Source organism: Toxorhynchites rutilus, unplaced genomic scaffold (assembly GCF_029784135.1).
Source record: "Toxorhynchites rutilus septentrionalis strain SRP unplaced genomic scaffold, ASM2978413v1 HiC_scaffold_15, whole genome shotgun sequence".
Lineage (NCBI taxonomy): Eukaryota > Metazoa > Arthropoda > Insecta > Diptera > Culicidae > Toxorhynchites > Toxorhynchites rutilus.
This window is the reverse complement of record NW_026599707.1, coordinates 107-13,764: the sequence shown is the minus strand read 5'-3', so window position 1 is coordinate 13,764 and position 13,658 is coordinate 107. Positions and strand designations below refer to the sequence as shown.

General features: G+C 42.9%; 2 protein-coding genes across 2 annotated transcripts; both read right to left on the bottom strand.

The window, feature by feature from the left end:
- Positions 1-3: 3 nt before the first annotated feature.
- Positions 4-3,473, bottom strand: LOC129781550 (uncharacterized protein K02A2.6-like). Its single transcript, XM_055789214.1, has 3 exons — positions 3,163-3,473; positions 2,725-3,120; positions 4-2,662 (listed from the first exon to the last, which is right to left on the bottom strand). Exons 1-3 carry the CDS (start codon positions 3,471-3,473, stop codon positions 4-6), a joined length of 3,366 nt encoding a protein of 1,121 aa, XP_055645189.1.
- Positions 3,474-6,339: 2,866 nt separating this feature from the next.
- Positions 6,340-7,210, bottom strand: LOC129781584 (uncharacterized). Its single transcript, XM_055789254.1, has 3 exons — positions 6,794-7,210; positions 6,485-6,733; positions 6,340-6,435 (listed from the first exon to the last, which is right to left on the bottom strand). Exons 1-3 carry the CDS (start codon positions 6,914-6,916, stop codon positions 6,340-6,342), a joined length of 468 nt encoding a protein of 155 aa, XP_055645229.1. The 5' UTR covers positions 6,917-7,210.
- Positions 7,211-13,658: the final 6,448 nt, after the last annotated feature.

Here is a 13,658-nt window from a genome sequence, read left to right as displayed (position 1 = left end):
TCTTCAATGGATCCTCTCCCCTCTCGGATTTTCTTGACGGCTTGACTCTCGCTTGAAGGTATCCACGAATCGTTCCGCCTGGCCATTTGATTGTGGATGAAACGGTGCTGTCGTGAGGTGCTCGATGCCATTGGAAGCGCAGAAATCGGCAAATTCGGTGCTGGTAAACTGGGTACCGTTGTCACTGACCAATGTTACGGGCATACCCAGCCGCGCGAACAACGCACGCAAGATGCTGATGGTCGCAGCAGAGGTGATGCGGGTCGTTCGGATGATCTCGGGCCACTTAGAGAACGAATCGATAGCGAGCAGGTAGTAGTCGCCTTCGATTGGACCGGCGAAGTCGACGTGGACGCGTTGCCACGGAGCGGTCAATTTGGGCCACGGCACCGGTGGAGAGTGAGGAGGTGATCGAGCTACAGACGCACACTGCTGGCATGCCTTGACGAAGCTGACGATGTCAGCATCCAACGTAGGCCAGTACACGTAGCTCCTAGCGATGGCTTTCATTCGCTGCATGCCCGGATGGCCACGGTGCAGTTGTTCGAGGCACCGTTTCCGATGCAGCGACGGAATGACGAGTCGTTCGGCAAACAAAATACACCCATCCACCACAGAGAGCGATTCCTGCCTTGATTGGAACCGGCGAAGTTCTGACCCATCGAGTGTTGACTGGGGCCAGCCGTTCTGAACGTAGCGGTGGACTTGACGGAGCAGCGGATCTGCTTGGGTGCTTTGCGCAACGACTATGAAATTGAGAGGCAACACTTTAACCGTATTAGTTACTACTGACCTAATATCCTCTTCCAGATTGAGACTCGCGATGACGTAGTCCTCTTCAGGCTTGATGTGCTGGTCGATCAACCGGGAGAGCAGGTCTGCGTTGCCGAACTTCTCAGTGGACACGTACTCGATTTCAAAGTCGTAGAGCAGCAAGTTGAGGGCGAGGCGTTGCAGGCAGTTCGCAGTGTACACTGGAATTCCCTTCTTAGAGCCGAAGATACGAAGCAGCGGGCGATGATCGGTTTGCAAACGGAAGTGCCGTCCGAAGAGCATTTTGTGGAACTTCGTGACGGCGAAGATGATGGCCAGACCTTCGCGATCGGGCTGACTGTAGGCCTGTTCTGCCTTCGTGAGCGCCCTGGATGCATGTTGGACCACCTTGATGGTTCCATCTGGGAACCTATGGCTAATGGTAGCCCCAAGTCCAACGGATGAAGCGTCAGCAGAAACGATGATTTCCCGCTTCGGATCGTAGTGTGTGAGGAGAAGATCCGACGAGTGAATCTGCTTGAACCGGTCGAACGCTTTCTGGCACTCCGGACTCCAGCTGAACTTCGTCTCCACCTTGAGGAGATTGTCGAGCGGGTAGCGTAGCATGCGCATGTTGGGGACGAACTTGCCGTAGTAGTTGATGGCCCCCAAAAACGATCGCACACCGGATACATCGGCTGGAGGCGGCAGCTTGGTGATCGCCTCGATTTTCGCCGGATCTGGTCGCAACCCGCGACTGTCGATGATGTGCCCCAAGTATCGGATTTGCTGCTTGCGAAACAAACACTTGTCAACACGAATCGTGAATCCGAAATCTTGGATTCGCTTCAGGACACCCCGTAGATTGAGGTCGTGCTCCTCTTCAGTTTCTCCGCCGACGATGACGTCATCGAGGTAGCCAGAAGTGCCCTTCAGTCCGGCTAACATTGTGTCGATGAACTGCTGAAATGCGCCAGGCGCGATCTTCAAACCCGGCGGCAGGCGGTTGTAGAGGTAGAGACCACGATGCGTATTGATCGTCAGCAAACTACGGTACTGCTCGTCAACTTCCACCTGTAAGAAGGCGTCGGACAAATCTATCTGGCTGAAGATCTTACACTTAGCCAGCTTGGCGAAGATGTCATTCGGAAGTGGAAGTGGATACTGCTGTGATTGGAGAGCTGCATTCAGACCCGTTGAGTAGTCTCCGCAAATCCTGATGGAGCCATTGGACTTGCGGACTACGACGATCGGAGCGGCCCACTCCGAATAATCGACCGGGGTGATGATGTCCAATTTCTCTAACCGGTCGAGCTCGCGATCAACGGTATCATACATAGCGTAAGCTACCGGACGCTTCGGACAGAAGACGGGTCGAACGTTTTCTTTCAACTCCAACTTCAATTTTGTTCTGGTGCACAAGCCGAGCTTCTCGCTGAAGACCTCTGGAAAAGACGACTTGAGTGCACCTGTCGTCACTGGCGTTCCAGACACGTGGCAGCAGAAGGTGTCCATAGGGACGGCCCAAAGGTTGAAACTGTCGACCAAATCGGATCCGAGTAACTGCAGCTGCTTCTCGGTTACACGGATGAGCTCACGTCGTGTACTGCTTCCGATGGTGACGTCGCACTCGAACTCCCCATCGAGCGATAGTATGCTGCCAGATGCCGTCTTCGCCTTCACCGTTGCTGACGATAACGCAGGACTGCCAATGCTCCGCCAAATCTCCCTGCTAATGACGGTGATGTCTGAGGCGGTATCGAGTTGCAGGCGAATTTTTGTTCCAGAAAAGCCCACGGAGACATATCTGCGTCGTTGCTGCACACTGCACACATCGACTACCACCACCTTGGCGGACACTGGTTGCTTCCTGCGCCTCCTTCCAGTTTTTCGGGGTTTGGCACTGGCACTGGTTTGGATTCGGTGTCACTGGAAGGATGTTTCGGTGACTCACGGTCACGCTTTTCGTACCGCTTCCCACCAAATTTTCTTATCGCTTGTACTTGGTCGTACGTGGACGGAGATTCGATCATGGCGCTGTCGTGCTTCAGGTTGTACAGCCGCTGGCACTCCTCCGAAAGTTGCTCCAACGTCACGTCATTTCTCTCTTCTATTTTCGTGAGGAGGCGGGTGCGAATCTCGACGTCGTTCTCCGATTTTAAACCACACACGTAGACCAAGCACTTGAATTGCTCCTCCGAGAGCTTACCCAGCTCAAACTCCACGCAAGCCTTGTTTACGCGGCAAGCGAATGCCACATGGTCCTCTGCAGGATTTTTCGCTATCTGCAGGCATCGGTAGCGACGGCTGATCACCGATTCTTTTGCTCCGAACAGGCTCTTGAGCTTGGCCACTGTTTCCAGGAAGCTAAAATTTTTCGGAAGTTTAGGCAGAATGTAACTCACATACCGTTCGTGCTCCGATGCACCCAGCTTTCGCAAAAGAAGACGACCTTTTGCTTCACCGTCCAATCTAGCAGCATCCTTCTCGAAGAGATCGTCGTATCTCGAGTACCAAGCCGCAAACGTCACGTTGGAGTCGGCCTCGAACCGGAATTCCTTGATGTTGCCGGCCGAAGAGTCAAGGATCTGTTCCGGATTCGGTGGTACCTGCACGTTGATTGACGATGCGATCGTACGGAGAAAGCGTTCATGCTTCTCATCACTTTGCTGCTGCTGTTGAATCAGTTGGGTCATCATCTCTCGGTGCTGCTTCTGCATCATTTGCAAAATTTGCACGAACACATCGCTACCGACCTGTGCTTGCGGTTGGTGGGGCGGGAAAGGCGCGTACTGCTGTTATTGGGCGGCAGAGACGGGAATAAACTGCTGCTGATAGTGGACCGCCGACACGGGGATAATCGGCTGGTTTTGTTGCCGTTGATTGTTTATCACACCCGTGGGGTCAACACTATTCTGCCCGTCGTCGTTGCTCGCAATCGCACTTTCACTCCACTTTCTTTTCTTACGCGCGGGGGGCGAAATGTTCAGTGTGTTTTTCCGACGGTGAAAAACAACACACTCGCGATTACTCGTCGCCACTTTTATACCGCGGGACCCTGGACTTGCACTGGGACAATATCACGACAGGGTTAATGAAACGCGCACGGTACAATAAATAAAAACAAACTTTATTCACGACATGACTAAACGATACATTTCACTATGAACGATAAACAATGACTCTGTCCACAACAATAACAATGTAAACAACAACAAGTGACAACCACATTAAAAACACATATATGCGCATCTCCAGCATCGCTCAGTGACAGTCATGCTGTCGCACGCGAGCCCTGCGGTCTGAGCTGCGTCGGATGAATAACGTATCCGAGCGCGGCAAAATAGGGTTGTCCACAACAGTGGGGATACAAGGAACCCTACTGAATATGGGGAATGCTACTATAACCTCGAAATTTATCTATGGAATCGAACTATTCAACCCTACGGACCTTCAGGGCCTACGACCAGTTTACAACTGCTTTTTACGTGTGTCATCTGGTGCAATCAGATCATCTCCTATTCTTTCTCTCTACACCGAATGTGGAGTTCGTGATTTCACCTCAGTAGTATGTCGCACTCTGGTTCACCGTGCTTGTCGCACTCTCGAACGTTCAAACAAAACTTCATCCGGAATGTTCGAAGAAGCAGGGAGACGTTTTTTCAGAACTAATCTCCGAACAGCTTCCTTCCCCTATCAAGGTCCTTAGAATTCTATCCAGACCATGGAATGTTTCCCCGGTGCGAGTAGATTGAACTATCAACAGTCTTTACAAAACGGGTCAGGCAAAAGAAATCGCTCGCATGAGCTACTTGGAACTTACAGTAGCCACAAACTGATGTTCACTGACAGTTCAGCAGCAGATTATCGTATTGGATTTGAAGTCGCGGGAGTCGATCACCCTCTTTGTCGTCACACACAGCACAGCACAGGCAGCGGCCTTATCATGCAGAATTAGCAGAGCAGATGGTCCTACGGCAATTTTTTCGTCTTCAGCCAGTGCACTTCTTGCAAGTGGCAAACAGCAAACACCCGTTCATTCAAGCAACGGTAACTCACGCTATGAATAAGGCGATCACACTTGTTTGGGTTCCCAGTTATGTCGGCATTAATGGAAATGAACACGCAGACTGACTGGCTAACGTTGGGAGATATACATGGATCTGAGACACCAGCATTCCTTCCGAAGATATCTTCAGAAATGTTGATTATCAGCTAGAGCATCATCAGCAGATCATCTGGAACCAGACAAATACAAAACTTCGGGAAGTAAAACACTATCAAACGCTGGAAGAACCGACCCGACAGAGTGGAACAACGAGTTCTTACTCGTTGTAGAATAGGACACACAAAATTAACGCATTGGTACTTGTTCGATCAAACTGAATAGTCAGTTGGTATCACCTTCGGAGTTCAGCTGACTATTAAACACATGCTGGCCGAATGTAGAGCCTACGAAGAACAACGACAACAATTTCGTCAATCTCATTCTCTGCACGACATTCTATCTCAAGAACCGATAATGAAACAAAACTTATAAAATTTTTGAAGACCACTGGGTTACTTAATCAGCTTTAGATGTTATAGCGTGGCAAAAGCCTTAAGCCTCTTAAAATCTAATGAATAAAGTCAACGGAACACGAAACTTAATTCCGGAAACGTGAAATCCAATTTATGTGGATGTCACTGCTTCAGCCATCATTTCCGGAGATGGTTAATCAAACCTTCTTTGGAGGAACTTAAACTATTTTCTCGATTGGTCCATGACTGCGCAGTTTGCGCCCAATCTAAACACATCCCAGTATCCATTATTCGTCGAAGGCCACCTAAACCTGAACCATGGTGGAATGAGCAGAGTGCCAAGCTTTATGTTGAAAAATCGAATGCACTTAAAGCTTTTCTAAAATATTGAGTCATCGTCAATTTTAAAACTTTCCTAAAACTTGAGACTAAGTTTGAAGACTTTATAAAAGGGTGTTCGATTGTACTAGTGCAGAAAATTGTAACAAATCGGCTCTAGAGTATAAATTAAATTAGTTTATTACAAATTAATTAATTTATTCATTCTACAACAAAAGATGTTAAAAAATATTAAATCTAAATCGTGACTTGGTCATCTCTTGTTTTTTTTTAAACGGGAATTGCCTTGGTTTGATCTGACCTATGAAAAATGGAAAAAATTACTACAAATTTGTTTTTTTTATTCTGGAAAAAGAACTCACGTCATATCTTGTGTCATCTACTCATAGCTAGCTCATTTCTCAGTGTTGTAGTCAAGAAGAGTCCCCTCGAAAGCTCATATGTATTTGATGCAATGTAAGAATGAATAAATATTAATAAAATCTTCATCGGAAAACAAAAGAAGAACAATCAAATAATTGAAAAATCAGTAGTGTATTGATAAAAGAAGCTGAAATAAGAAAAAAAAACAACTATGAAACTCAGCAACACAAAGTAACATAATAAAATCCAACAGAATACGGAATACAACAACGGTATAAATAAGGTAAATCTAAATACTAATAAAAAACATCCAAATACTAAAGGAAAAAATAAATCATCAAAATATATCAAACAAAACACAACTTAAAATAATAACAAAAATTGAAGATAACACACAAAAACACTCCCAATTATGTTTATGATAGAAGATTTAAACAAAGAGCGACTGCGCCACTTCTCCTGCAACAACCAGCAGCATTTTCAAACAACAATACTTAAATAGTCTTACCCCTTTTGCTGCTGTTTTTAGCCGTTGATTCTCCTGCCGCCATCTGGAGTTTTCCACTCTCATTTTTTGAAGCTCCCATTCAGCCTTCAGCTTCCGAAAATATACCTCGTCGATCTCGGAAATGTTTATCGGCTCCCAGTCGTACGGGTCGTCTCCAGTATCCTCTATGTCTTCATAGAACAACGGCGGAAAATTTTCGTCCTCAATCAAGCTCTCTTCAGGATCTATCTCGTTCGCGGTTGGAATAGTCTGTAAGAAAATAAGATTTCATTTTAACACTGCTACACACTCTTACACGATTTTACTCACCTTGCTTGGAAAACGAACTTTCCCTCCCGATTCCGCTTTACCTCCAATTGCTTGGGTGGCCCGATAGCCTCTCGGAACCCTCAAGCCGGTCGGAATTCGGGATGTAACGCTCGTTCGGTCCATCTTGGTGCTGAGTGAAATTTCTTCTTGCTTCTCTCTTGCAATTTCAAACAGCAGTGACAAGTATTGTTGTGTGCACCTACCAAGTAGACTGCTTGGATCGAAATCAGAGTGGGAGAATGGAAACCGGCCTACTTTTGTACCATTTTCATTTTGACATATGCAAATTGCAATGTATTATATGATTTGTTGAGATTTCTATGAAGATCGAATATCTACTAGTGATTAAATTTGGAAAATTATTCGATGTTATGCTGGAATAATATTGAAATATCAGTAAATTACGTCGCGTGTAGACTTGTTATTAAACGGTTCGTATATTTGTGTACTTAACAAGCGATTCCAGTTGCGCGGTTGATTTGGGTGAAAAAATATTCTGAATATAAAAGATAGTGATTAAGTACTGTGGATAATGCGAAAATTAGATTCAGAATTAATATTCAATTTTCGTCCGGTTCATTCTGGAGCACTGCTGGATAGACAATATGTTTTTCAAATTCAAATAGACTAAGAAGCATCTGTTGGGATCATTGGGATGTGACAACAGGAAATGATGCGAGACAGATTACATACGACAAAAAACGTGCGAAAAAGATCGTGAGGCAGCTGGAACCGTTGCCCAACGAGGACTAATGCCCAGGAAGGTTCTCATGTGTATTCAAGTGGAACTGGAAAAGTATGACTTATTAAGGGTTGCCACACATAAAATTTGAATCATTGCTGTCAATCGCTGGAACCCAGTTATTGATTAAAAACGGCCAATATTCACCGATAGGACAGAACGGAACACAAAAAATGCATTCCCAGACAATCTTTGAGAGCGTTTAAGAGAGCAACCATGGATAACGGCTATTACTACAGGATAACTTCGATATAACGTACATTTTACTTTCAAAATTGTGCGTTGTATCGAATTGTACGCTATATCGAAGCATAATAAAGAACTCAGAAACGTAGCTTATATTACTTTGTTGTGTTGCTATTGGAGTAAGGTTAATGAATAGATTCAACTAGAAGATGAAGGCAACCTTTCTCATGATGTTTCCCTTCGTACTGTTGATGCCGAGATTGCCAACTTCGTCCAGACGCTTCCGCTTCAGTAGAAGTCGGCTCGGGTGCATTTAATGCGCAAACTGTTCGTATCGTATATCGATCCTTATCTGCAAACATGCGTGCGTCGTGTCGAGAAGCAAAGCGATCAGAATAAATCGCTCAACGGCGCCACAACACGACTTGTATTCGAGGATCACAACTGAATGAGCGATAGAAATAGATGTTCCATTGTAAGGGCCAAAACGGGTAAACTGATATAGGGGGAAAGCCGGACTCTCATTTCTCGGCAGATATATTTTACTCAACTCTAGATAGGTTTCTAGATCTTCGCAACAGAAACGGAATATTACTCGCTGTTCAGATGCTTTACTATTACTTTTATTCCTAAAATCAGTTACAGATACTAGAATATTAACAATGACACGTTGAAGTTTATTTATCCTCTCTGAATTTAGTTTATTGTTATTGCATATAAACGCATCGTATAGAATATGCATATATATCTACGCATCGTATGTTTTTACTGTTCTATATAACCCGAGCGCGGATTCATTACAAAACTAGACACACCGGCCAGCGCATGCAGGAAATACGAAAGTGATTTACGAAACTAGAGCCTAAATATATAGAAAAGGCGGTTCCCGGAATAAATCGCCACAGAAAACGACTGCAACAGAAACCACCGCTTATAAAATGTGTAGTAGGCTATAAATATTGTGGCGCGGTATTGTATTTCAAAACAAGAATTAACCGGGCAAACGTATCGCCCCAGGCAAACGTAACGCCCCGGGCAGACGTATACCGTCCGACGCTCGCTAGAGCTCGGTCGGACATTGCTAAAGGATCGTATCCTATGTTTCAAACTAACCGGGCAATCAGTGGATCCCAGGTTTGCGTGCGAGACACCGCCGCTTCCGACGGCGGGTCGGCGGTGGACTCGGATTGCGTCATCTTGGCGGCATGGGCCGCCTCGATTCCTTATCCTCGCCAAATGGGGACTTCGTCCCCATTACATTGTCCTCAGAATAAATTTCGAAAAACGAGAACAAGAGAATAAATTTATAATAGAAATGTGAGGCACATGATGTTTTTCCCGCGCCAAATATTTCTAGCCTACTACACTTTTTCTAAGCGGTTGTTTCTGTTGCAGTTGTTTACTGTGGCGATTTATTCCGGTCACCAGAAAAGGCAACCGAAGACACTATTTTGTCTATGTGCGAGAAACTCATGCAAGTGGTTCGAAAACACACAAACACTCACATACACACATACAAATGAGCGATAGAAAAGATATTTTATCGCGTACGCGAATACAATAAAAAAGGTAGACTAAATGAAACATTCACAGTAGGTCTAACAGTGAATCGAAATCAATTATTGTCATTTACAATAAATAAATCGTATTTGAAATTACAAAAGAATATTATTGTATCGTATAGCATGGAATTAAATGCATTTTTTATCTCAATGTATTGTAATTTTTTATCGTTATCACAGAATTCTAACTTCATAATTAACATAGGATTATTTATTTCCTGTTCGTCGAGCGGTCCTCGCAGTGTTCCTCCATCCAGGCAACGATCAAGCATTGCAGGGCAGGAATTTTGCTGCTCTCCACACCGCTTCCATTTGATCTCGTCATTATCCGTTTTCCCGTCGAGACGGATATCGATTAGGAATAGCCCTCCGTGCTCCGGAGTTTCCTCCCCATCTGCACACCGGACAAAGAGGCGATCTTGTAAACATCATGCTTGCTCACCATTTGTATCGGATTTACATAGCTAAACCATCAAATTAACGCATTTTGATGATCATGAGTTGTCCAATTCAATAATGTTGTTTTGTCCACATGATTTCTATGGCAACCGCTTGGCGCGCTGCAGTTTGTTTATGTTTGTTTATGGTGTGCTTCGCGCATAGCAGAAGTATGGCTTTTCTGTGTTGATTGTGTTGAGGTGAACACTTCTAAAATGCCCAAGAAAAGGCAATATTCTGAAGAAAGCCAAAATTATGAATGAATCAATATGATGACAGTAAACTCAAGCAATGATAAATGCAACATCTAATTGTGAATTCGAATGTTTTCATTCAAAAATGGAGATTTCTAAAACCGGACAAACCATGATCATTTTTTTGGGCAAACCATGATCAGAGGTGGTCAAACCATGATCATAATTCTTCTTTAAGGAAAATCGTTAAAAAACATAAAAATTTGAATAATTTCAACACCTTATGGTAGTATTAGCAACTAGAGACTTGGGGCTTTTCAACAAACCCAAACTCGTATCGATTATGTGTTATTTTCATGAAGAAAAATCGATTTGCATTTACTAGTTACGTAAAAACACCCCAAATTGGACAAACCAAGATCATTTACCCTACTATACCGAACTTTCTATACCATATGCTAAAGCTGAAATGTCTTGCAAAATAATAATGTTGTTTTGACGTAGGACTACGTCTAACCGGAAGATATAGGGGGTGAAATGAAAATCTAGGCACGGAACAAGTAGGAAAAAATGCAAGATTTGGAACGCTTATAACTCGAGCTATCAATTGATAGGAAATATATCTACGCATCTATCATAACGAATAACATTTCATTTTTCTTGAGATAAATAATTGAATAATTGTGAAATATCAAGCATTGTCCAAATGCAATATGTGCCCATTTTTGATTGGTCCATTTTGTGCTCCTCAAATCGTACCGACTAAGACGGGCAACCAGAGCAGCAGCGAAATACAATGAAGCACGATTGGAAAGGAAAAAGAAAAAAATGAACGAAACATTGGTCGCAGTCTCACACATGCGTAATTCTCGAGCCAGCCAGTCAGCTTAAAACCCCGCTCCGCTGCCATAACGATCATTCTCATCCAAACAGTACACCACATCGTTTCGCAACACATCACATCAACAAACCAACACATGTCTGGACATGACAAAGGAGGAAAAGTGAAGAGAAAGGCAAAATCCCGCTCGAACCGTGTTGGTTTGCAATTCCCCATAGGTGTATTCGCCAATTGCTCCGCAAGGGTAGCTCGGCCGAGCGCGTTAGTCCTAGTGCACCAGTCCACCTAGTCGGCGTTATATAGTTTCGGCCGCCGAAGTGATCGAGTTAGCTGGCAAAGCTGCTCGCAACGATAAGAAAACCCACATTCAGAACAGACCATATTAGGTTCGGTGGACATCAAGACAACAACAGGCAGTTGCAGCGAGTGGCGAGTGGCAAACGCAATCGCAAAACGGCAGCAGGTAGAAGAAGGAAAAAGTTTGTTTATACAGACAACAAAGCAAAGGTAGCAAAACCAGCCACCGTAAAACACGGCGTTTTTCAGGGCAATTAAACCTTTCAAAGAAGAGTTATTAAAAGTTTTTCACAATACCAATGCATTCTAAAGTGACATAATATGACATATAATATAAACTGATTTATTTTGTTTATGCTTGTTTTTGAACTTATTGGTGGTTGGGGTCTTTCAAATTGATCATTCAGTTTTCACATACCCATGCATGGTTTCCGAATTAAAAGTGGCTTCAAATTACAACACATTGTATACAGGATGGCATTAACTAATTTTCTCGGTAGCAAGAACTGCCTTCTTTGGTTGATAACTGATGTTGAAAATTGACTGACGTTACATCTGCATTGTATAGAAAAATAACTAAGGATGATGAGCTATGTATTTCCTGCTGCTCTGTTCGTTTTTTAAAGGACTTTAATCCGAAGGTCATCCGTCCCTGTATTTACCGTTGGTTTGTCAGAACGCTTATAGCTCGTTTGTTTTTCGACAGATCGTAGACTTCGTCTCCAAAAGCTCAGATCTTTTTCATTTTTATTTACTTTGTTTGCGGAGACTACAAATCTTACAATTCATTAGTCTCCGAAACCACACTTTAAGGTACGGTAATGTGCTCACTAGTGAAATATATGATAGTGAATGAGCTGATGACCACCTATGCATTCCCTATCACAGCCATCATTTTTATTGTACGATATGTGCAAACGCCGAAAGATGCCCGGCGTTGAACATTTAATAAGTACAAAGCATTCAGAAAAAAAATCAAGAATCAAGTTTGTAAAAAAAACGCAAAAACACAACAAAGGTTCTTTTCAGAACCCCCAACATGTTCATGAAGAGTAAACAGTAAACTAATCCATTTTTCAGGTAGATAGGTAGGTATTCACGTAGGAGAAGAAAATAAAACAATATATTTAAAATATATATTTAGCAAAAGCTGTCCCCTTTGTATAGTCCTACGTCACTCCGGTTATGTCCCCGACATTACTAACCCGTCTTTTTTAAATTACAGATTTGGATTGACATGAGGTGAAAGGTAAAGAAAACATTAGCAAACACAAGCGAGAATTTAGGGCCACAGGTGGTGGCCCAATACAATAAAGCTATTGACGCCGCTACAACAAGAAATCGACGCTAAAAGAGAATCACATGCAAAAAAAATTATTTTGTCAAGAAAAGTGGGATTCATGCGTGACTCCTTACGGAATTCCATAAATTGCAGTTGTGAAAATACATGAATAAGTTCATTTTCTAATAATTATATTTTTTGTAAAGCAATTTGTTTCATGATGCTATTACTATCAACCAAATTACCTACCTAAAAACAGAAAGTGGGTTATATCTATGGTATAACCGCAATGGTGACGTAGGACTATCGTTGATTCAGTGATCCTTTGTTTGAAGTTGAATCTGAATCCATTCTGAATGAATGAATAAATGAATATTTGGGGGACTTCGAAAATGAGAGCGTTACGTTGGAGGTACAAGGTTTTATGCATCCAATATTGGATACGAAAATATCCTACTGATGGGGAAAAATAATCTTCAGAAGCTATCCTGTTAATTGCGATTGATTAAAAAATCACAAAACCAAATGTATTTGGTCATAGTGTTACATGGATAGAAAACATTCAAATAAACTCTTTCACATGAATGTAATTTTCAATTCCCAGAGTAACTGGCAGATTATTTTCAGTAACGATTAGATATTTCCACATTTTCCTCGATACTGGAAGCCCACCAGTGGTTTATGCTAACTCGATAACCATCTGTTAATAGCACTTGATTGAAAAATATTTGGTCACAGTGTTACATGGATAGAAAACATCAAAATAAACTCTTTCACATGAATGTAATTTTAAATTCCCAGAGGAACTGGCATATTATTGACGTCTACCCGGAGTATATGGGGGGTAAAATGAAAACCTAAACACAGAACATGCAGGAAAAAATGAAAGATTCCGAATGCTTATAACTCGAACATTTCTTACTGGATCGGAAAGATGTTTGCATCAATTGATAGGGAATATTTCTACGCTTCTGCAATTAATAAAATGTAATTTTTCATCAGATAAACAATTGAATAACTGTAAAATGTTAAGCGTTATCTAAACGGCATAACTGCCTCATTTTGATTGGCCCGATCTACGATTTCCCTAACACAGCCATCAAACCCAAGCAGCCTTGGGTAAATCAGCATTGCAAATACATGAAAGTCGGGGGTATTTTTGTTCCGACTGAAATGTGTTTCCCTAACACAGACTTTAAATCCAAGGAGCGTGGGGAAATTGGCATTCCAAATACATGTAAGTCGGGGGCATTTTTGGTCCGACTGAAATATGTTTCCCTAACACAGAGTTCAAATCCATGTAGCGTGGAGAAATCAACATTG

Coding starts and splice junctions, on each gene's coding strand:
- LOC129781550 (XM_055789214.1), bottom strand. CDS start 3,473: ATGCAGAAGCAGCACCGAGAGATGATGACCCAACTGATTCAACAGCAG. Junction 3,121..3,162: donor GGTGCATCGGAGCACGAACG/GTATGTGAGTTA, acceptor GAAAAATTTTAG/CTTCCTGGAAACAGTGGCCA. Junction 2,663..2,724: donor AGAAAATTTGGTGGGAAGCG/GTACGAAAAGCG, acceptor AATCCAAACCAG/TGCCAGTGCCAAACCCCGAA.
- LOC129781584 (XM_055789254.1), bottom strand. CDS start 6,916: ATGGACCGAACGAGCGTTACATCCCGAATTCCGACCGGCTTGAGGGTT. Junction 6,734..6,793: donor AAGTTCGTTTTCCAAGCAAG/GTGAGTAAAATC, acceptor ATTTTCTTACAG/ACTATTCCAACCGCGAACGA. Junction 6,436..6,484: donor TAAAAACAGCAGCAAAAGGG/GTAAGACTATTT, acceptor TGGTTGTTGCAG/GAGAAGTGGCGCAGTCGCTC.